This window comes from Rattus norvegicus, chromosome 8 (genome assembly GCF_036323735.1).
Source record: "Rattus norvegicus strain BN/NHsdMcwi chromosome 8, GRCr8, whole genome shotgun sequence".
NCBI classification, from domain to species: Eukaryota; Metazoa; Chordata; class Mammalia; order Rodentia; family Muridae; genus Rattus; species Rattus norvegicus.
The window spans coordinates 27,673,662-27,696,179 of NC_086026.1; the positions used below are offsets into that span (position 1 = coordinate 27,673,662).

The 22,518-nt window shown below is 50.8% G+C and overlaps 2 protein-coding genes across 8 annotated transcripts; one reads left to right on the forward strand and one right to left on the reverse strand.

The window, feature by feature from the left end:
• The first annotated feature begins 9,898 nt into the window (after positions 1-9,898).
• Positions 9,899-16,608, forward strand: Shfl (shiftless antiviral inhibitor of ribosomal frameshifting). Of its 4 annotated transcripts, none has more exons than XM_039081925.2 (9): positions 9,899-11,149; positions 11,565-11,688; positions 11,817-11,866; positions 13,478-13,516; positions 13,647-13,796; positions 15,144-15,247; positions 15,348-15,540; positions 15,632-15,712; positions 15,885-16,596. In XM_039081925.2, the coding sequence occupies exons 1-9, from the start codon at positions 11,129-11,131 to the stop codon at positions 16,005-16,007; spliced, it is 885 nt and encodes a 294-aa protein (XP_038937853.1). In that variant the 5' UTR covers positions 9,899-11,128; the 3' UTR covers positions 16,008-16,596. The 4 variants fall into 4 exon arrangements, with proteins under 4 accessions (XP_038937853.1, XP_038937854.1, XP_008764200.1 ...); XM_039081926.2 differs by having other exon boundaries at positions 15,386-15,540; XM_008765978.4 differs by lacking the exon at positions 15,632-15,712.
• Angptl6 (angiopoietin-like 6) lies at positions 16,143-22,511 on the reverse strand. Of its 4 annotated transcripts, none has more exons than XM_063265038.1 (6): positions 22,341-22,511; positions 21,069-21,329; positions 18,714-18,891; positions 17,916-18,103; positions 17,567-17,837; positions 16,143-16,412 (listed from the first exon to the last, which is right to left on the reverse strand). In XM_063265038.1, the coding sequence occupies exons 2-6, from the start codon at positions 21,318-21,320 to the stop codon at positions 16,222-16,224; spliced, it is 1,080 nt and encodes a 359-aa protein (XP_063121108.1). In that variant the 5' UTR covers positions 21,321-21,329; positions 22,341-22,511; the 3' UTR covers positions 16,143-16,221.
• Positions 22,512-22,518: the final 7 nt, after the last annotated feature.

A 22,518-nucleotide genomic window follows, 5' to 3' on the forward strand; every position in this document is an offset into this window, starting at 1 on the left:
AGGCCAGCCTAGGCAACTCAGAGAAACCTTGTTTCAAAACAAGAAGCTGGGAGCCTGGCTCAGTGCTAGAGCCCATGTCTATAATCCCCCAGTGAGAGGCTGGGAGCCTGACTTCTGACTTAGAGGTAACGTGTATCTAGAACCCCCAACGAGTCACGGGGGACATGGCTCAGAGATCCAGCACTTGATAGTGGTGGTCCTGGGTCTGGTCCTAAGCGCCATCAAACAAAGAAGAAAGAGGAAGAAAAAGGCTTCGTGTGAGAAAGGCAGAAATGAGTGAAGTCTAGGTTGGGAAAATACCCAAAGGCCCAAGACCTGGAGTGTGCGCCTCTCCACTTTACCCAATAACTGACTGCATTGTTTCCTCATCCTTTAATGCTTTCTACCTCTCTCTCTCAGCTCTTAGCTGAGGATGAACTGTGGCCATCAAGGCTAGTGGCAGGAGCAAAGACGCCATCAGGTAAGTGACATCTCCACAACCTTTCGTGTGCTCACTGAAGGTTAACTCAGCAGACAGCTTCTGTCTGAAATCCCTAGTGAGGCACTGGGCTGTGGCTAAAACAAACCAACAAAAGCATATAGTTAAGAGGGTCTTTAACAACAGCAGCTCTCCTCACTGTGGTGTAGCAGGAAGTCCGGGATGCAGTCACTGGCATTCGTCTCACACAGTACCTCCTCTTCCTCCTTTTTCATTTCCTTTCCCTTTCTTTTAAATGTCTGTTTTCCAGACAAGGTCTCATTATGTAGCTTTGACTGGAACTCACTCTGTAGACCAGGCTGGCCTCAAACTCTCAGACATCTGCTTGCCTCTGCCTCCTGAGTTGTTGGGATTAAAGGTGTGCACCATCACGGCTGGCTCTTTCTAATTTTTGCACTCAAGTATGGGTGTGTGGTTGTGCACGTGCATGTGTGCACGACTGCCCACGTGCTCATGTAGAAATCAGAGTACAACTTTGTAGAACTGACTCTCTCCTTCCACCATGCACATTTCAAAGATCAAACAGGTTATGAGGTTTGGGAACAATGCCAGTATCCACTGAGCCCTCCCACTGTCCCTTATGGGTCTTCTGGATATTAGAGACATTTGTGAGCTACGGCTGGGGCTCAAGGAGAACAGAATTTGAGTTGAATTCCCACATGGCTACAACCATGGGAAGTCAGGGAGGAGACGTTGAGGACGCTGATACCCCCTTTCTGCCTGGTAGATTCTAATGACGCACTACACATCCCCAGAGGCCTGGGAGGAGACCTTAGAGGAGATCTGTAACCTGTTCTGACTAAATGTGACTCTGCAACGTGCCCCTGCCCGTGAGCTGCGCCCAGCCAGCCTCCAGACACCGCTTTATTGGTTAACTGTGGCTTCCCACAGAAATAGCCACCGCTTCGTTCAGTCATTCAACTCACACTTATGAGCATCAGTTACATGCTGGGCCATTTCTTGGTCGTGGGAGCATTTCCACAAGCTAGAAAAATACCCCTCCTCATTGGACAAGTTATGTGAGAAATTTTTCCTGGAGAGACACAACACACACACACACACACACACACACACACACACACACACACCCCTCACTCTAGAGAGGGAGCCAATGACAGACCAACTAACAGGAATTGGAGTGAGAGGTTACTTATGTGGAGCAGGGATGACTCAAAGAAGCTGAGTCATCAAATATCCCATCCCAGCACAGGTGATGAGCCCCAGAAGCTGAATATGAGGAGGTCTGCACTGGACCTGTCAGCCACAGGTCTGCAGTATCGGTGCTGCCCAAAATGGAGGTACAGGTTGGGCACTGGACAACTCCAAGGACTCTCTTAAGTTGTGGAGATGGTATGGATGTGTTATAATCCAGTTATCCAGCACAGGGCAGTGAATGGCCCAAAGGGGACATTTCCCCCCAGATCTCCAGTCACAGGGGATAGCAACAGAGAGACCAAAGAGACTTCGTAATGGACACATTCCAGGATGGATTTCTTATATGCATGTGGATCACATGTGTGGATCCATGAAGTGGGGAGTACATACACCTTTGGAGGCCAGAGGCTGACTCCTCTCCACTTGTACACAGAGGTGGGGCCTTTCCCTTAACTCAGAACTTCCTGATTCTGGCCAGTCCAGCTGCCCAGCTTGTCCCAGAATTTCATCCCTGCCTCCTGAGCACCTAGATTCCAGGCACCTACCATGCCTTCCTGGCTTTCATGTCGGTTGTGGAAACCCAGCATGGCAAGTTCCCACACCTAACAAGTCTTTTAACTGAATGAGTGACCATCCCAGTCTCAAAGCTGAGATTCTCAGGCAGAGGAGCAGGACAGATGGGTGAGGTGGGAGGGGGCACCAGGTTCTTCTTTCCTGGTCTCCCGTCTCCCACCCACAGGTACATTTACTTCTTGGGCAAGGAGATACTCCTCATGCTTTGGTGAACAGAAAAGGGATGTGGGAGAGAACACACCACTGGACCACTGCAGACATTCTCAGAATACATGACCACCTCCGGCTGCAATGACCAAGGGAAGCCAGGGTCCCCCTTTGGGGTTATTAGTCTCATTGATAAAATAATTTAAGAATGGACTCAAATGGAAACACTCGAACAGTTTGTCAGCATTTAAAAAGAAAACCCCAGTGAAAGCCAGTTGTCAGCCTCCGATGTGGCTCAGAGGAGGAGGATGGGGAGAGAAGGAGAAATACCATGTCACTGATAATCAGATACTTGGTGGGGACAGAAGCTTGAGAGAAAGAGTGTGGATGCTGAAAATGTTGAGGGGAGATCCCAAGGTTCAGGAAAGCATGTCTAGAAAATCCGTAGAAGAAAAGTTACACTTTTTAAAATAATTTAGAAAAATGGTGTCTTGGTTACTGTTCTATTGCTGTGAAGAGACACCATGACCACAGCAACTCTTATAGGAAAAAAAAGAGTCATTTAATTGGAGTTGGCTTACAGATTTAGAGGTTTTGTCCATTATCATAATGGCAGGGAGTATGGTGGCATGCAGGTAGGCAGGGTGCTGGAGAAGTGGCTGAGAGCTTTACACCCTGATTCACAGGCCGAAGACAGAGAGAAAACAACACTGGCCCTGACTTGGACTTTTGAAAGCTCAAAGCCCAGTGACACACCTCCTGCAACAAGGAGGTATTTCCTAACCCTTCCCAACAGCCACCAACAAATATATAAACCTGTGTGAACCATCTCACCCAAACCACCACAAGAGGGCAGACTTGGGCTTCTACATGGCTGCTGCCCAAAAGCTTCCGCAACGGGATTGGGGATATTGGGAGAAAAGGTGGAGTATCTCATTAAAGAACTAACTGTCCCACACATCTCTCTAGCACGGCTTAAGGTGAGCCCGCCTTCCTGGGAGTGGCACCTCGGGATTGACCAGACTAGCTGACGTATTAAGTCTCCACTCAGGCCACACTAACACCGAGTCCTGAGACCAGGGAGAGAGGAGAGATCTGCAAGGAAGCCTGGACTGTCGGCTAAACCTCAAACGAAGACTACAGCATGTGATACCCAAAGTGCAGACATTCCTTTCCACCTCAGTTTCCAGTGGGTGTCATGCATGGCCTGCCTGCCACCCACCACTGTCTGACACCATCTGGACTTACCAGGCCTTTCCACCCCCCCATATTGATTTCAATCACAGAACCTTTGCACTTGATGTCCCTCTGCCAGCGACACACTCCTCAGCCCGTTGCAGAGCTCGAGCCGTTTCATGGGGCTCGGCTTGAAGGTCGCCACTTCGAAGACCTCTCCCTTTAAAATGTAGAGCTGGGGGTGTGGCTCAGTGGTAAAGCTCCCCACCCTACCCCTGCTAGAGTCCTCCAATGAGGGGCTTGGGACATGACTCAGCTGGAGTGTATCTGTGTAGCCTGGGTGAGGTCCTGGAATTATACCAAGCCCTTATTTTAAAAAATAAAATAAAATAAAATAGGACACACATACATGGCTTTCTTATTCTCCATTGTCATCATGGTGGGGACAATGGGTGTCCGTGTGTGCTTTCTGTTACTGATAACTCACTGGCAGAGAGTAAGTTAAAAAGACTACAGATTTATCTTGGCATAGAGTCTGGTCCAAGGTCAAAGGGCAGATGCCCATCTAGTGACCTCTCTGCTAGCTGAATCCTTAGCAGCCCAGAGCTTCACGTGGTAAAAAGGCAAGAACATAAAAGGGGCCAGCACGAGGGTTCAGGAGGTAGACTCCTCTGCTGCCAAACCTGAACTCCTATGGGCAACCCCTGAGCCCCATGTAGTAGAAGGAGAAAACCAGCTCCCCCAAGTTTTCCTCTGACTCCCATACTCCTGCCATGACACACTCTACAGCATGGTCAATCATTTTACAAAACAAAAGAAAACATGTAAAAAGTCAGAGACAGACTGTTCCAAACACCTCACCTGTCATAAAGTAACCCATTAAAACACACTGATCCATGGAGATCGGAAAAGGACTGCTCCCACTGAGTCCATATCTCTCCATCTCCCTTCCTTCCTGAGAATAAAGGTTCTCACTGAGTGGGCTAATTTTAAATGCCTCCCCCTCTCACTTCACCCAGTCCAGTGTTGGGATGGGCACAAGGGCTCCATGCTAGACAAGCACTCTCCCTACTGAGCCCAGTCCCAGCCTGCAGTTTCCATACTCACCAAATTCACCTGAGCACAGCCCCAAACAGTTTTTTCCATCTCTGCCTGGAGATGCATTCTGGGAAAGGTTTGATACCGAGGATTTGTCAAAATCAGAAGCACAGATATGTGAGCTACAAAGCGCATTTGGCACATGTCCAGGTCCCAAATCTGTTGTGGTCACCGAGGACCACAAAGTAGATGCCTCCTGAGTTATTCCTGCTGGGGTCTGGGCACTGCTGCAGCAACCACTCATGCACCAGCATCAGTCAGTCAGGGCTGGTTTATTGAATGCAAACCCCAAGACTGATCCATCAGGGACGCAGCCCAGACTCTAGAGGTGAACTGCAATCCACAAACGTCTGTTACAAGTTAGGTTTAGCAATCAGAATTTAGGGTTGGGAATTTCCTTAGGAAAATGTCTTTGCTGTACGTTTCTCCTGTTCTCATTGGTTGGGATGTGGGGGGCTTACCTTGCCTAACATTCATGTCCTAACTCGCCAACCAGGATGTCAGTTACCCACGTACATGTCTCTTTCTGCCAAGTAGGATTCAGTTCCCAGGGTGCTCTTGGGAACTTAAAACTTTATTTGAAAAAATAAATAAATAAATAAATAAATAAATAAATAAATAAAATTTTTAAAAAGGTGGGGTAGGGGATTTAGCTCAGTGGTAGAGCGCTTGCCTAGCAAGCGCAAGGCCCTGGGTTCAGTCCCCAGTTCCGAAAAAAAGGAAAAAAAACTTTATTTGACCCCTACTCAAAATGGAAGTCTTTTTTTAATACATTTTTAAAGGTTTATTTATTTATTATATATAAGTACACTGTAGCTATCTTCAGACACACCAGAAGAGAGCATCAGATCTCATTACAGATGATTGTGAGCCACCATGTGTTTGCTGGGATTTGAACTCAGGACCTCTGGAAGAGCTGTCAGTGCTCTTAACCACTGAGCCATCTCTCCAGTCCCAAAATGGAGGTCTTATTCCAAGTGGCTCTTTATATTGGTGCAGATGTCTTTCTTATGTTGGGGTCCATCCAAGGGGCATCTTTCAAAAACAAGAAACCATAAAAGCTCATATAGAAGTGCAGGAAGTGCTGCTGGGTGGTTAGTTCCCGTCCACACTGTGGCTAACCCTGCAAAGCAGTTCTAGCTGACCTCTACTGTGATTGGTTTCCAAAGCACAGAACATAACAGAGTATGCAATCAACTCAAGCTTGAGAAAGCTTTCTAGTTACAACACATGAGAAAGTTTCCTTGTAACATTAGTAACAGAACAAAACCGCTAGTTAGACAGGAAACTGTTACATACGCCTTAACTCCTTACCTAGTAACACTGTCAGGATACTTTCTTTCCTTTCTTTCTTTCTTTCTTTTTTTTTTTTTTTTTACCAGAGCTGAAGAACGAACCCAGGACCTTGTGCTTGCTAGGCAAGCGTTCTACCACTGAGCTAAATCCCAACTCCTCTTTTCTTTTTTAAGACAGGGTTTCTCCCAGGGATTAAACCACTTCTGAAAGGCTATACATGAACTGACCCTGGGATCCAACTGCATAGGTAGCAGTGAATAGCCTTGTTGGGGCACCAGTGGAAGGGGAAGTCCTTGGTCCTGCCAAGGTTGGACCCCCAGTGTAGGGGATTGTTGGGGGGACAATAATGGGGGGTGGATGAGGAGGGGAACATCCATATAGAAGGGGGGAAGAGGGGTTAGGGAGCTAATGGTCGGGAAACCAGGAAAGGGAATAACATTTGAAATGTAAATAAGAAAAACCCAATTTAATAAAAATGGAAGAAAAAAGAAAAATAAAGATAATGAAAATAATAATAATAATAATAATAATAATAATAATAATAATAATAATAGACAGGGTTTCTTCGTGTAGCCCTGGCTATCTGAAACTTGATCTGTAAACCAAGCTGGCCTTGAATTTAGAGATCCTCCTGCCTCTGCCTCCTCAATGCTGCAATAAAGATTTGCACCACCACTGCCTAACTGATTTACTTACTATTTTCAAAAAGTATTTGGATTTGTCTCGTTCAGTTGCCTATCCAAACTGATGAATGTTTGGTGGTAGAAAGGTGCTCTGTGAGACAGACACGGCGGTTCGGTGCCTGCCCGACACTGTGGAAGTAGAGGCAATAGGTCAGGAGTTTAAAGTCTTCCTCATTGGGGCTGGGGATTTAGCTCAGTGGTAGAGCGCTTACCTAGGAAGTGCAAGGCCCTGGGTTCGGTCCCCAGCTCCGAAAAAAAAGAACCAAAAAAAAAAAAAAAAAAAAAAAGTCTTCCTCAGCTAGAAAGGGATTTCAAGGCCATCCTGGGCTACATAAGACCCTGGAAGAAAAATAAAGTAAATTTTGAAAGCTCATGACCTCAGCCGGGTGGTGGTGGTGCATGTCTTTAATCCCAGCACTTGAGAGGCCGAGGAGATGAATCTCTGAGTTCGAGGCCAGCCTGGTCTACAGAGGGAGTTCTGGGATGGACAGGCCTACACAGAGAAACCCTCTCTTGGGGGAGATCGTGAAAAAAGCAAACCAGAGAGAGATGGTCTCCCACTGCAGCTTATGGAGCTCCAGATAAACAAAACACACACACACACACACACACACACACACACACACACACACACACACACACACACTGACCAACACACAGAACTAGTGAGAGCCTCCTCTGAATCATTTATCCTCGTGTGTCAGTAGCACTCCCTTGTTTCCCACTTTTTTGACAATTGTATTTTTTTCTTTGTCCCTGCTCTTTATCAAAATAAAAGAGTGTGTGGGGCCATGCACACACTGCTGGACACAGAAGCCTCCTGTGTCTACTCAGGATGGTGGCTAAAGCTCCAAACGATGGAGGCAGCCTGGGTGTCGGCGTGCGGCTGGTGGTGGTGGTGTGTGCTCTGTTCTGGCTCATCTGTGCACGGCACAGTTCAAAATTCTGGTTAAGTCTCTGTTTATCTGTGTGTGTGTGTGTGTGTGTGTGTGTGTGTGTGTGTGTGTGTGTGTGTGCTCTCAAGTGCCACAGGGTATGCCAGAGATCAGAAGATAACGAGATCGTTTGTTCTCTTTTTCTATTGTGAGGGTTCTGGGTATGGACCTTGGGTTGTGAGGCTTGGAGAACACATTTACCAACTGCCAGCTGAGCCATCTTGCCAGCCTGGAGCTTCTTCTTCGTCTTCTTCGTCGTCATTGTCGTTTGATTTTTTTTGAAACAGGGTCTCACTGTTTAGCTCAGGCTACCCTGGAACTTTCTATCTTGATCCACCTGCCTCTATTTCCTGAGCGCTGGGATTAATGGTGTGCTCCACCAGCTCTAAGCTTTGTTTATTGATTGGTTTATTTTGTTTCATGTATATGGGTGTTTTGCCTGCGTGTATGTTGTGAACTACATGTATGCAGTGCCATGCAGCCCAAAAGAGGATATCGGATCCCTTGTAAAGGGTACAGACAGTTTTGAACTACTATGTGGGTGCTAGGAATTGAACCTGGGTCCTCCACAAGAGCAGCCTGGAGCTCAAAGGAGAAAAGAATGTAGAATCTTCTCCTATCCTCCCCTTGAGGGCAGGATCCACTAACAGGCTTTAACTTCTAGAGTCAGTGGGAGTGAGGCCACACAACCTGAGAAGCTGAGTCAGGGGGTGATTCAGCTTCCAGCTGGTTGTTGCTAACTCATATTGGATATTCTGGAAAGACCAGATGCACAGTTCATTCGCAGCCAGCACACAAGACCTTTAGTTGGCTCAGTGGGTAAAGGAGCTTGCAGCCAAGTCTGAAGAGCTGAGTTCGAGTCGCAGGACCCACATGGTAAAAGAAGAGAACCAACTCCTAAAAGTTGTCATCCGACTTCCACACGATTTCCACACATGTATCATGGCATCCATGCACTCCCTCAAACTCATACCTAAACATGTAACATCCTCACAGACAGACAGATGGATGGACAGACGAACAGACGGACAGACGGACAGACGGACAGATGGACAGATGGACAGAGACATGGTCTTGCTACACAGCCCAGACTGGCCTCCTATTCAATATATAGCCAAGGCTGGCCTTGAACTGGTCTTCCTGCTTCTACCTCCCAAGCGCTGGGACTGCAGGCACAGGCCACCATGCCACCAGGTTAGGAGGTGCCAGGGATTGAAAACAGGGCATGAGAGGAGGGCGGACAGGTGCTCTATTAACCGAGCTACAGCCTGGCCCAGATTTTTATTACTGTTTGTTTGTTTGTTTGTTTGTTTGTTTATTTTTGGTTTTTGGTTTTTCAAGACAGAGTCTCTCTCTGTAGTCCTGGCTGTCCTAGAACTCACTTTATAGACCAAGATGGCCTCAAACTCACAGATCCACTTGCCTCTGGAGTGCCAGGATTATAAGTGTGCACCACCACCTCCTGGCTCTGATTTTTAGTTTTGATTGACACATGTCTGCACATTTTTTTTTTAGGCTACAGTGTGACATTTTGCCACCAGGGACCGTGGAGTAATGATAGAAATGGCGTGTTAACCTGGCCATCAAGGCCAGCAGGTGTCTCTTCCTGGAACTCTGCAGGCTCCCTTCTAGCTGTTCTGAAACAGTCAGCGCAATGGAATTTACTCTTGCATTATAACTGCGACACTGTAACCCTTGACCAGGTGCCTCCACCTTCCAACCTCTGCCCTGCACCTCTCTCTGCTTCTCCAACACTTTCTTTAGTTTCCACTGGCTGAGATCTTATGCACCTTGACATAATGTCCTCCAACCTTATACCTATTACAGCAAATAATAAGGCTTCCTCTTTCTTGTGGGTGAGGAATATTTCATGGTGTGCACATGCTATGTTTTCTTTATCCAGTTCACCTATTCGTGGGCATTTGATTCTATGTCTTGGCTCTTGTGAACAATACATCAGGCGTTTTTTAACATGCTGGTTTCCCTTCCTACAGGCATGTTCCCCAAGAGTTGTCAGATCTTACACTCATTCTATTCTGTGAGGAACTTCGATTCCATTTTCCATAACAGTGATAGTATTTCAGTATAACTTATCGATGACTTTCCATTTGGGCATGTTCCTTTCAGGCTTGGGTGGAAACCAGGGCCTGCTGCCCACATGATTCTCAGCCTTTAGATTTGCAATGTGGATTCCTTGGAGTCAGAAGTCTACAAAGGCGTTAGGGGCCAGGAGTCAGCTTCTCTTCACATTTTGACTCTGCCTCCAACCTGCATGACACTTCAAAGGTCACCCAGTGACTGATGCAATATCTATGTCCCACATTGTGCTATGTGGGAAAACCAAGTATGGTGGCTCACATCCGTAATCTCAGTACTAGGGAGACTACTAGGGAGTATGGAGGACCACCACACCATACGTTTAAGGACAGCCAGGGCTATACAATGAGACCCGCAGCATTCAGAAAATGGAAGCTTGAGGATGGTGAGTTCAAAGTCACCCTCAGCTATATAGAAAGTTCCAGAGTAACCTGGAGTGTAGGGGCCGCCATTGAAAACTTCAGGGCCCTGGGGAAGAGGCTGAAGGGGAGGGTAGATCAGTTTCCATTTCCTCTTCTCTGGAGTCGGTTTCCGGTTCACCTTTAAACCATATCTGCACCTGTGGCAGCCACCTTTATTGACGATGGGAACCAGACCACCCAGCAAAGATTTCTGTGCTCCTGGATCATAGTGAGACCCCACCCCTGTACCAGGGGATAAGGAAGACACGGGGAAGAAGGCATTTAAATCCAAAAAAAACAAAAACAAAAACAAAACGGAACAAACAAAAAAACAAACAAACAAACAAAAAACAACCCAGACCTCTTAGAATCTGGGGCCCATTCTCTGGAGAAGTCTGCAAAGCTTGCCAAAAAAAAAAAAAAAAGAAGGGAAAAAAACGGTTCTCTCATTTTATCTTAGGGTATTTCTTTTTTCTTTTTTGAAACTGGGTCACATATAGCCTAGGACAACCTTGAACTCCTGATCTTTATGCCTCCACCTTCCAAATGCTGGAGTGACAGGTGTGTGTCACCATGCCTATCTTGCATGCCCATTTTACAGAATAGGAAACTGAGGCTGGGAGTAGGGAAGCTAGAGAGAGAGAGAGATGCCTGTGAGGGTTAGAGCTGCTGAGCCTAGCAGAACGCCCCGGGGGGTCCGAAGAAGCTTCGGGTTCTGCATAGGAGGAGCAGCGCGGGAGCACCAAGCTGCGGTGCGGCTCCGCCCCCACGGGGGACGTGAAGACGCGGACCCCGCGCAGCGTGGGGACATGTGACCGACTGCAGAGGCCGCGCGCTGCATCCCCGGCCCCGCCGCGCTGCTGCGCAGGACGCGGTGAGGCGCGCGCCGAGGCCCGGGAGCACCAGCCGGGAGCACTACAGGGCGCGCGAGCAGACGCGTGGACAAGGCCTGGGCGGGGTCTCCTCAGGGTCCCCAGCTTCGGTCAGAAACGAAACTGAAAGAGGGGCCCGAGGGAGGCGGAGCTGCGCCGACGCCACCCAGGCTTGCGAGGCCCGGACCCAGGCGCGGCCAGGTGTGCTTCAGCCACCATGGCTCAGGATGGCGTGGAGGTAGGACAGCCGCGCCACCGGCGACAAGCCCCGCGGAAAAGGGCACCCGGGAACACTTCTGCCCCCCGGGCTGCCTCCCTCCTCCATCCCTGGGCACAGGGGGGCTCTAGGGTCAGGGGTCAGAAGGAAAGGGGGTAACCTGGCCTGCATCCCGACACACACACACACACACACACACACACACACACACACACCGCCAGACCCCAAATTCGCACAGGGGGGACTGGGACACGCCGCAGTCTCCACCATCCCCCAAAGCCTGGAGAACTTTGGATTTTTCCGGGAAATGGTTTAAAGGGAGGTGGGGGGATGGGGATGCGGAGGCCAGAAGCCAGGGTCAAGTTCAGGAGAATGAAGGTGCAGGCGCTTCTTCCCGTCGCCCCCGACATCAGAGCTCATTCCCCCTCCATCCCAGTTGGAGAAGAGCGTCAGGCGCCTCCGGGAGAAGTTTCATGGAAAAGTGTCCCCCAAGAAGGCAGGGGCTCTTATGAGGAAGTTTGGCAGCGACCACACTGGAGTTGGGCGCTCTATCGTGTACGGTGAGTCAGCCCTGGGGGACACTGAGTGGGTGTGGTTTAAGAATTGCTGTAGCGCTTTAGCGACCCTGGCTGTCCATCGCCCGGAACTCCTACACCCTTCAAGAGCCCCTCCCATATTCTCCCACTAGGTGTCAAGCAGAAAGATGGACAGGAGCTGAGCAACGATTTGGACGCTCAGGTAACCTACCCTCCCCCTCTCCCCAAAGGAAAGGGAGAGTCCCCACTTCTCTTGGGCAGAAGGGAACTCACCGTCTAGGGTTCTTCCCTCTCTCAAGCAGCCCGCAAACAGTAGGTGCTCATTACATGTGCTGATTACCTCAAATGGAGGAGACAGGACAGCAGAATAAGTAGGTCCTGGATGTACAGGAAAGCTCAAAGCTTTGCATTAGAAGAAAGGCTGGCTGGGCAGACCTGGGCAGGAAAGAAGTCTGAATGGAGGGATGAGAGAATTAAGGCAATATGGTTGCTTTGCTTCTCCTTCTGTAGCTGGTACCCTGGGCATTCTGTTTGCTTGAAAAACATACCGGATTTTGTTTTGTATTAAGACAGAGTCCTTATGTAGCCCAGCCCTGGACTGCCCTCAAATTCACTATATACCAGGCTGGCTTTGAGCTCACAGAGATCCACTTGCCTCTACTTACTAAGAGCTGGGAATCAAGACATGCACCACCGTGCTGGGCATCCGAAAGACTCCTACCAATAATATTGTTTAGGTTTAGGTCTATAAACAATATGACAAAATAATAATAGTAACAGGAAGTAGCCTTCATGGAGCGCTCCCATGGCCTCCAGGCCTGCGTTCATTTCCTACCTCTGCTCATGGTCCCAGGAGGCAATCCAGTTACACAAAAACACAGCCCAGGGTCATGTCCCGACTTCAGGGATTCAAATTCTAACCACTTAGCATGAAACTTGGCCTCTGAGAGGCCCCTCGGTGGGTGAGGCCCCTCGAAGAGAGACAAGCTTGCCCACCATCCCTCAGCAGGGAGCAGCTGAGCAGCCAGTCAGACTTGCAACCAGCTGCTTGCAAGTCCCAAAGTCTAGAGCTTTTTAAAGCCATGTGACCAAGTTGGGGGGGGGGGTGGGGGCGGAAAGGCTCAGCAGTTAAGAGCACTTGCTGCTCTCACAAAGGATCCCAGCTCCAAAATGGGACAGCTCACAACCACTCCAGCTCCGAGGGATCTGCCACCCTCTTCTGGCCGCCATGGGCACTGCACGTGTGTTCATGCGCATGGGAAGACGCACATAAACATTTAAAAACTTTTTGGAGCCATGTGACATCCGAGGCTGAGTGTCACATGTGTGGCCTCCACAGATGGAGAGGTCACGCAGGGCTCTGGTTTCCATGGGCTGATCACTGAGTGAATTCAGATTCTGGGCCATTTAGGATATGAGCATAGCAAATGTATCCTGTGCCCAAGGACACTTGGGACGTTGCGCTTTTGTCTAGTTTTACAGTACTAGGGATTGAGCTTGGGACTTCATAGTAGGCAAGGGCTCTAATGCTAAGCCATGCCCCCAGCCTTCTCTACTGTAATCCTCCTGCCTCACCCTCCCAAGTGGCTTGAATGACTGGCCTGTGTCAGCTGACCCAACTTCAATGACTAACTGGAAAGCTGTCAACACAGGCAATAATGTTTCATCTCTGTTAGAGCTGTAGAGCCAGAGTCCTGTCTCCCGTCCAGGAGCTCCATGCAGGGGCTTCTCCCCTTCTAAACATGGGTGCCGTGGCTGTAGCACCCTGAGAGTGTTTCTGGTTTCTGCCCTTCCCTTCCGTGTCTCCCCTCAGGACCCACCAGAGGACATGAAGCAGGACCAAGATATCCAGGTGCGTTGGTGGCTGGACTGAGACGGTGTGGGTGGAGGAGACACAGGGACGGTACTGTCCCCAGGGCAGGAGTGATGATGTGCTCACTGTGGGGTTTGGAGGCAAGGTGACATGTTTATCCACATTACAGGCAGTAGCCACCTCTCTGTTGCCCCTGACGCAAGCCAATCTTCGAATGTTCCAAAGAGCCCAAGATGACCTCATCCCTGCCGTGGACCGACAGTTTGCCTGCTCCTCCTGTGACCATGTCTGGTGGCGCCGTGTGCCTCAGAGGAAGGAGGTGACAGCCCAGACTTAGCTTGGTTCCTTCCCAAAACCCCACTCCTGACCCGTGTCCAGCGATTATGTTTCTAACTGAAGGCCATCAGCTGGGGGAGAGGGGCGTGTTACGTGCACGTTTGTGTATGTGTTTGTGTGTATCTGTGTGTATGTATATGTGCGAGTGGAGGTCAGAGTTTGGTGGTGTTTCTCACTTGCCCTCCAACTTATCTTTTGAGACAGGGCCTCTCACTGAGCCCTGGGGCTCATCTGTTAATGTCTTGGCCAGCATGGCTCAGGAAACCTCCTGCCTCAGCTTCCCCAGAACTAGGGTTATAAGTGCTTTTTGCCGTGCCTGGCTCTTCTTCCATGTACGCTGTGGTTTTGAACTCAGTCCCATGAGCACAACAGCCACTTTACCCACTGAAACATTGCTCCACCCCTTTGGCTTTGTGTTTAATTCTTATTCAGTTTTTAGTGTTTTTATGCATAGTATTATTTTGCTCATGTATATCTGTGTACCACAGTGCTACATGGGTACTGAGAATTGAACCTGGGTCTTCTGCAAGAATAACAAGTGCTCTTAACCACCGACCCATTTCCCTACCCCCTTGGTTTCATTTTGGATTGGTTGGTTGGTTTGTTCCTTGTTTTTTGAGAGAGTTTCCTGTGTATCCTTGGCTGTCCTGGAACTTGCCCTGTAGACCAGGCTGGCCTCTTATCCAAAGATTCATCTGCTTCCCCCCCCCCAAATCCCCAGTGCAAAGACTAAAGTCATACCCCACCACCGCCTTAGCCCCTTGGTTTTTTGTTTTTGAGGGTGTCTCATGTAGCCCAAGCTGGTCTCAGACTCAGTTTGTAGCTGAGGATGACCTTGAACCCCTCATCCTCTGGCCTCCACACTTGGTTCATGTGGGACTAGGGGCTTCATGCATGCCATGAAAGCCCAACGTCAATACCCTTGAACTTAGGTTGAACTGTTGGCTTTCACACCTACCAAACCCCAATCTGGCTTCTTAATCTCTTTTCTTTTTTGATGTAGAGAGTCTGTCTACGTAGTCCTTGCTGGCCTGGAACTCAGAGGTCCGATTGTCTCTGCCTGAGTGCTGGAATTGAAGGCGTGTGCTACCATGCCTGGCTCGGCCTCCTAACCTCTTGATTATTAGGGGCTTCTACTAAAAGCTGAGGCCGCGGCTCCATTAGTACAGTGTCAACCTAGCATTCATGACACCACCTATCAGGCACAGGCCTGCCTGACACTGGAGAGGCGCAGGCAGGAGGGCCAGGAGTTGAAAACTAGCCTGGACTGAGACCTGCCTGAGCCTTGCACCTTGGCCCCGACAGCTATGGGCTCCTCCTACTTTCTCAGGTGTCCCGGTGTCGAAAATGTCGGAAGCGTTATGAACCAGTGCCAAACGACAAGATGTGGGGTCTGGCAGAGTTCCACTGCCCAAAGTGTCGCCACAACTTCCGGTGAGGGCCCGGACCCCAGCCCACCCTCAGCCCCGCCCCAGCCCAGCCCACCCTAAGCCCAGCCCCAGTCTAGTCCCCTCCTCCTGTCCCCTATGCCCAGCCATCCCCTCAGCCCCTCACAGCCCTGCTGGCCCCCAGGGGCTGGGCACAGATGGGGTCCCCATCACCCTGCTATGGGTGCGGCTTCCCTGTGTATCCCACTCGGATCCTGCCTCCACGCTGGGACCGTGACCTGGATCGCCGCAGCACACACACCCACTCCTGCTCAGCCGCAGATTGCTACAACCGGAGAGGTGAGCTGGTGTGCACCCTACATTCTGCATCCCCTGCACATCGACCCCGGGGGCTGCTCCCTCCTCCCACGAATCCTCTATGGTTCCCTAGAAATGGCTCCTCTCTCCCTCCCATGGAGTTTCCAGAAGCTCTGTGGCGTCCAGCCTGCTAGGCCCGTGGTCCTCACTACCTGTGAGTCTGTTTTTGTGACCATGTTCCCACCTCCCTCGAGAGTTTCAACACCTGTAGATCTCATGACCTCTGACCTCTGTGTCCTTGGGCTCCAATGGGTCTTCCTGCAGAGCCCCAGTCCCCTCTTAGCTCCAGGGTCTCACAGGACGTCAGCAACTCTTCCTTCCCCTAGAGCCCCACGTGCCTGGGACCTCCTGTGCCCATCCCAAGAGCCGGAAGCAGAATCACCTCCCCAAAGTCCTGCACCCTAGCAACCCCCACATCAGCAGCGGCTCCACAGTGGCCACATGCCTGAGCCAAGGAGGCCTCCTGGACGACCTGGACCACCTCATCCTGGAGGACCTGAAGGAGGAGGAAGAGGAGGAAGAAGAGGAGGATGGTGGGCCCCGAGAGTGACCCTGGCCAGGTGCACGAAGGAATGACAGACACAGTGAATGGACACCTCCTGTTGCTATAAGATACCAGCTCAAGGAGATAGGAGCACCCTTGGGGGGGTACTCATGGGACAGTCACAACCGAACAAGCCGGGTCAGCATAGCAGCCTTCTTCAGAGAGTACGCCCCACCACGGAACTCGGCCCAGTAGACCCCGTCCTGGTATCGGCTCCGGTAATGACCTCCGTGATACCATACACCATTGAGGTTGGAGTGGGCGCAGGCATGGTACCACCAGCCCCCACGATGGTAGAGGGCACAGTTGCCTGAGGGGGGAGAGAGAGGAGAGAGAAAGAGACAGCATTCGTTTTCCCACCAAAATAAAAGTATCTACCAGCACTTCTTTGTGCAAAGCTTTTGCAAGCAAGCATTCCTCAACCTTCCATATCTTATTGAATAGAAGCCCTGATACTCCATTTCTTCACCAAAATAAAAGGCTGTGGCTTCTCACTTTCTTCTTCAGAGTAATAGCCTTAATTCCTCATCTCCTCACCAAAATAAGAGGCATGCCTTTCCTATATTTTCTGCAAAGTAATAATTTGTCATTCTTTTTCGGGGAGAGGGCCTCTGTTTCCTTTCGAGAAGGTTTATTCCAGGTGTACTGACGCACACCTATAATCTCAGTACATGAGAGAGAGGAACAAGAGGGTTCGGAGTTTTAGACCAGCCTGGGCTCCACAGTAAGATCCTGTCTCAAAAATAAACAAATAGACTGGGGATATAGTTCAGTGGTAGAGTGTGCTTAGATTGTAGGCCCAGCTCTGTCCCCCCACATTCTAAACAGGGTGCCTATATCTTTCAGTTAGTCAGCAGAGGGGAACTCTGGAATCCCTGCTCCCCTATCAGAATAAAAGCGCCTTGTTCTCTAGCAGAGAAGCCTTCTTACTGTGAGGTACTTAACCTTAGAGGAGTTTCTTTCTGAGTCGGGGTATTATGTGGCCCAGGCTGACCTTGAGCTTGCTATCCCAAGGATGACCTGAGATTCCTGCCCCTCAGTCCTCCTCCTCCTGGAGCTGGGACTGGAGCCCTGGACCACCACACCCAGTTCAGCAGAAAGGAAATTTTGCATTTATTTTTAATGTAGATGCCCACAGAGGCGTCAGCTCTCTGGCACTCAAGTTACAGGCTGTTGATGGGTGCTGAGAACCGAGCCCAGGAGGAATGGTACTTGCTCTTAACTGCTAAGCCACCTTCAGCCTCTCCCAGAAGGGAAAACCTAGCTTTACTGCTTTTTACTCTTTTTTTTTTTTTTTTTTTTTTTGGTTCTTTTTTTTCGGAGCTGGGAACCAAACCCAGGGCCTTGCGCTTCCTAGGCAAGCGCTCTACCACTGAGCTAAATCCCCAACCCCTGCTTTTTATTCTTAACAAGACTAGCAGTCCTGCCTCCCTGCCCTCCCACCAGAATAAAAGCTCTCCTTACCAGAATATGAGTCTCTGTCCCTATCCACAGTGCTGAAAGGTTTGTCACTGTGCCAGGAGAGGGAATCTCCAGCATCACCATGGTACTGGCCAAGCCGCAGCCGGTAGTGGTCACTCTCGGGTTCCAAGGAGAAGCTGTCATAGTGGGCGCGTGCCCCACGGCCCCCCCAGTCCTCTAAGAGTATCAGCAGCTCGTGGTCCCCGCGGCTAGTCACCTGATGCACGGGTTCCAAGCCCAGCCAGTATTCTCCATCCGGTCGTCCAAAGCCCACCTAGAAGGGCAGGAGGAAGAGGCGGGGGCATCATTTCTGCCCAGAACAGTCTCCATCACCCCCACCCCAAGCACCCACCTTGTAATGTTGCCAGTTGGTGAAGAAGTTGACAGAGCCATCTTGCCGCCTCTGGATGACGGTCCAGCCTCCACCCTCCTGCTGCTGTTCACACCACACGGGTACCACACGACGGCCCAACCGCAGTTCATACACTCCACTCTGCCAGTGACCTGCCCCCTGGGCCTCCGCACAATCCCTCCATGGGCCTGTGGCAAGAGACAGACTGAGCCAACCAACCCCTCATTGTATCAGAGTCCTGGTTCTCATCAAGTCCCCTTACCCAAATAAAAGTCATCACCTTCTGTATCCACTGGAGGAAGAGCCATTTTCTGACCAGTCCCTCTTTTCTCCATAAACGTGATCCTACGAGCCAACATCTCACACAAAGTAGCAGTCCTAATCTCTCAGGCCCTCACCACCATGCCCATGTGGTAGCACACGCCTTTAATCCCAGCCTGGTCTACAGAGTGAGTTCCAGAACAGCCAGGACTACACAGAGAAACCCTGTCAAAAAAAGAGTGCCTGTATGCCTATTTTCTCTTCCTAGTGACTGAGAGGATTGGTCTTGTTTGCTTCTGTACTGTTGGAAGGCAACTGAAAACCTGGGTGCTCTACCACCAAAGCACATCTCCAGCCTGTTCTCACAGACTCATAGTCCTCTCTTATCCCCTCGTCAGAATAAGAGTGTCATTTCCCCTAGTCCTCAAACGTCCAGCCAAATCCTAACTCCAGTACTTCCATCTATCCGAAAGGCACTGGAACCCCTGGGTCCTCATCTCTCTCTCACACACCCCCAGCAGGCTTGCTTTAACTTACCCACTGGCCTGGTGGGGACAGCAACGTGCCCTGTGGGCAGCGGAGAAGATGGAGGCCCCTGCTGTCTCAAGCTCTGCTCTCTCTGGTGCTCTGGAATTTGGTCCAGCCTCCGGCTGGTGTTGCTGGCACTTCCCACTAGACTCAGAGGAACCAAAGGCACCAGGGGCAGTGGCAGGACCTGAGGTCATACAGTCAGACATAATTACATTAACCCCTCAGCTAAGGAGGCCAGACCTCCCCTGACACAGACAGGGGGATAGGCAGGATCCGTAGATCAAATCCCCTACCAGATAAACAGAAAATCAGGCAAAGCAATGTCCCAGCTTTGTCACCCCGTCCTAAGAGAAGCACAGAGGGCAAAGGATGCCCTGCCACCCTTCCTGCTCCCTTAAGACTGGGTGTCTTGGGGCTGGGGATTTAGCTCAGTGGCAGAGCGCTTGCCTAGGAAGCGCAAGGCCCTGGGTTCGGTCCCCAGCTCCGAAAAAAAGAACCAAAAAAAAAAAAAAAAAAGACTGGGTGTCTTACTGTGCTGTAAGCCCCAGTCACCCCGTCTGCCCAGCACAGCACTGGAGCAGACACAGAGCGCATGCACGCAGGCCCGGGGCCTCCATGGTGCTGGGGATGGAACTTAGGTCTTCAGGCTTGCAAAGCAAGCACTCTTCCAACCTGAGCCACCTCCCTGCCCAGCCTTATCTTCTTGTCACTTTTTGTTTGAGAAACAAGGGGGGTCTCACACCAACTGGCTAGCCTGGAACTTGAAAGACACTCCTGCCTCTGCCTCCTGCAAGCTGGGGACTGTGTCATTGCGTGACACCACGCTTCCTTTGCTCTGTGCTTTTGAGCTCAGAGAATGCTGGGCCAACTCCCAGTGTGCTATTGATCACAGCTTCACTGCTGAGCACAGGGACCTTGGACAATTTAGGAAAAATCTACAGATCCATCATCAATCCAGAATTCAGGCCCAATGTTGGGGATGTGGTTCAGCAGTAGGGCAGTTATGTCATACAGGAAATTCAAGGGACCCCTAAACCAATCGGAACGAAAAACCAGCTGACCAAGCTTCTTGTCCCATGTCTGTCACTTGCACCGAGGAGGCAGAACGTGAGAATCAAGGTCATCCTCAGCTACACAAGAAGCTAGAACCCAGCCTGGGCTACATGACACCCTATCTCAACTAAAAAAGAAAAAGAAAAGAAGTCAGGAAGTGGGGGCACATGCCTTTAATTCCAGCAGTCAGGAAGTAGACACAGGCAGATCTCTGTAAAGTCAAGGCCAGTCTGGTCTACAGAGTGAGTTCCAAGACAGCCGTGGCTGCGCAGAGAAACCCCACCTCAAAACAAACAAACAAACAAAAAAAAACAAAAACAAAAATGAAAAACAAGCAAACAAAACCAAAATGGCTTGGTGACAGAAATAGCTGGTAATTCAGAAGTCTCATGTAGTTACAAGAATATATTGTCTTAGGGACTGGAGAGCTGACTCAGCAAGCAGTTAAGAGCATTGGCTGGGGGTTGGGAATTTAGCAAGTGCAAGGCCCTGGGTTCTGTCCTCAGCTGGGGACAGGGTGGGGCGAAGAGCACTGGCTGTTCTTCCGGAAGACCCACGTTCAATTCCCAGCACCCACAAGGTGACTCAACAGCCATCTGTAACTCTAGTTCCAGATCACTTTTGGCCTGTATACACACTGTATACACACGTGGTGCACAGACACACATGCAGACACACATGGGTCCACCTACATTAAGATGAAAATAAATCCTTAAAGGATTTGCAAGCCCAGTGTGGTGGTGCATGCCTTTAATCCCAGCACTTGGGAGGCAGAGGTAGGCGGATCTCTGAGTTCTAGGTCAGCCTGGTCTACAAAGTGAGTTCTCGGACAGCAAGGACTACACAGAGAAACCCTGTCTAGTGAAAAAAAGAAAAAAAAAACCTGAAGTCCTTGTGTATGGTAATAGTGCATGTAAGCCTAGATGCTGTGAATATTTTCGTGCAGCGGATGAGGCTCTTCCCAACCATTCACCCTGTTGAGGATTTGGGATCTGAGATCCTGGGCACAGCTACCTGCTGCTGGCCCCGTTCCGGGCTCGCGCACGCGCGTTGCAGGCGGCCGAGGAGGCTGCTATGCTGGCTCATGAGCTGCGCATGCTCACGGAGCTGCTCCTCCAGCTGCTGCAGGCGCGCGGTCGTCCGGCGCGCTTCGGCCTCCGCACCCAGCGCGCGCTCTGCTAGCAAACCAAGCGCGGCAGCAGGCTCCGCCCCCAGATCAGGCTCCGCCCCCGCCTCCTGCTGCAGTTGCGCGCGCAGCTGGCCCAGACGTGTGTTTAGGGTGAGACTGTGCTCGCGCAGCGCGCGCACCTCGCCCGCGAGCGCACCACCCTCGGCCGCACGCCTTTGCAGCGCGCGCAGCAGCTCCTCGTGACGGCCCAGGCGCATGCGCAGCGTGGCCAGTTCGCTGTCTTGGGAAGCTTCTGAGCTCCTGCAGACCGCGCTAGTCGCCATCTGCGGGGACAGAACAAGGGTGACGCGGCACCGCGCGGCATCTCCAAGCGCCTTCCAAGCGCCCAGCAGGAGCACCAGCTGCAGCTTGCGCAGCACAGCAGTCCCCATGGCCGCCACCTGCAGTAAAGAGGGAGATTACTGTTTTAGCCTAGACAGGTACCAAAACTTCCAGGTAGCAAAGAAGGACTAAAGTATTGATCCCCAGGCTTCACCTCCAGGGTAGTGCTCCACAACCGAGCTGATGAGCGGCAGCTCGCAGCGTAGAGTCTCCATTTACCACAGCTGATACAACAACTGTTTACTCTCCAAATCCCTCTCCACCTTCTGTTCCGAACACCTGTGTGGGCCTGGTCACCTCTCCCCTCAGAACCTTCTGTGGCTCCCACTTAAGGAGAAAACCCCCATTTTGTGTGGGGTGAGGAGCGAACAGGGGATGGAACCCTGGACCTTATTCATGCTGGGCCCCTCATTTCTAATCTGAGACATGGTGTCACTATTTAGCCCAGGCCATTACGGAACTAGGTTGAGAGCCTACTGCCTGAGCCTCTCCGTCCCTAGATGACGGAGTTTGTATGTGCTACCATATCATGCTTCACACAGTGTCTTCAGCCAGGTTAATATTCATGACTCCCCACTCGTGCCCCGAAGAATTCACACGCAGGACCCCATGCCACCACTCTCAGACACTCAGTCACACATTTGGACCTGCTCAGAAGGAAGCATGAGTGCAAAGGTCCTGGGTCTCATTTCGGATGTGCTGAACAGAATAAATAGCAAAGAGGCCTGTGAGGGTGGCATAGAAGGGAAATGCGGGTGAGTGAGCCGGGAGACAGGAAGCACCAAATAGGAGCAGCTGAGGAGGTTCTGCTCTGAAGCACAGAAAACCGCGCAAATTTCTGAGCTAGAGGCAAGGTGCACTAGCTACAGCGGCCGCTCAGCAGGCATGAGCTCCCAAGCACTGGGTAGAGTCTTCTCTTTGGCACTTGTGGCTGCCTTCACTGGCAAGCCTGGAGTAAACAAGAGGCCTGGGAGACTCCTTATACTCCCCACCGCCCCCACAAACACACACAAGACCAGATGCTCTCTACAAACAGTATCTACCTATGTCCACTTCTACCCCGATCTCACCTCCAACGGCCCGGCGCGGGTGCTGGCGCCAGTGAGGTTTGCCGCAAGCCCACAAAATCGGAGTAAAGCCTGAAGGACCGGGATAGAGGACCAGGATGGAGGACTGGGAGAGCCTCTGAGCAGTCTAGATAGGGAGGCTAAAAGGACAGAAGTCGAGAGACTTGGAAAGCACCCATCC

Bases quoted from the DNA above. Each gene is read 5' to 3' on its own strand.
- Shfl (XM_039081925.2), top strand. From the start codon at position 11,129: ATGGCTCAGGATGGCGTGGAG. The intron at 15,541-15,631 runs GTGAGCTGGTGT...ATGGTTCCCTAG, and splicing joins AGATTGCTACAACCGGAGAG to AAATGGCTCCTCTCTCCCTC. The intron at 15,713-15,884 runs GTGAGTCTGTTT...TCCTTCCCCTAG, and splicing joins GCCCGTGGTCCTCACTACCT to AGCCCCACGTGCCTGGGACC.
- Angptl6 (XM_063265038.1), bottom strand. From the start codon at position 21,320: ATGGGGACTGCTGTGCTGCGCAAGCTGCAGCTGGTGCTCCTGCTGGGC. The intron at 17,838-17,915 runs GTGGGTGCTTGG...CTGCCCTTCTAG, and splicing joins CCAACTGGCAACATTACAAG to GTGGGCTTTGGACGACCGGA. The intron at 16,413-17,566 runs GTAAGGAGAGCT...CTCCCCCCTCAG, and splicing joins GGACAGAGACTCATATTCTG to GCAACTGTGCCCTCTACCAT.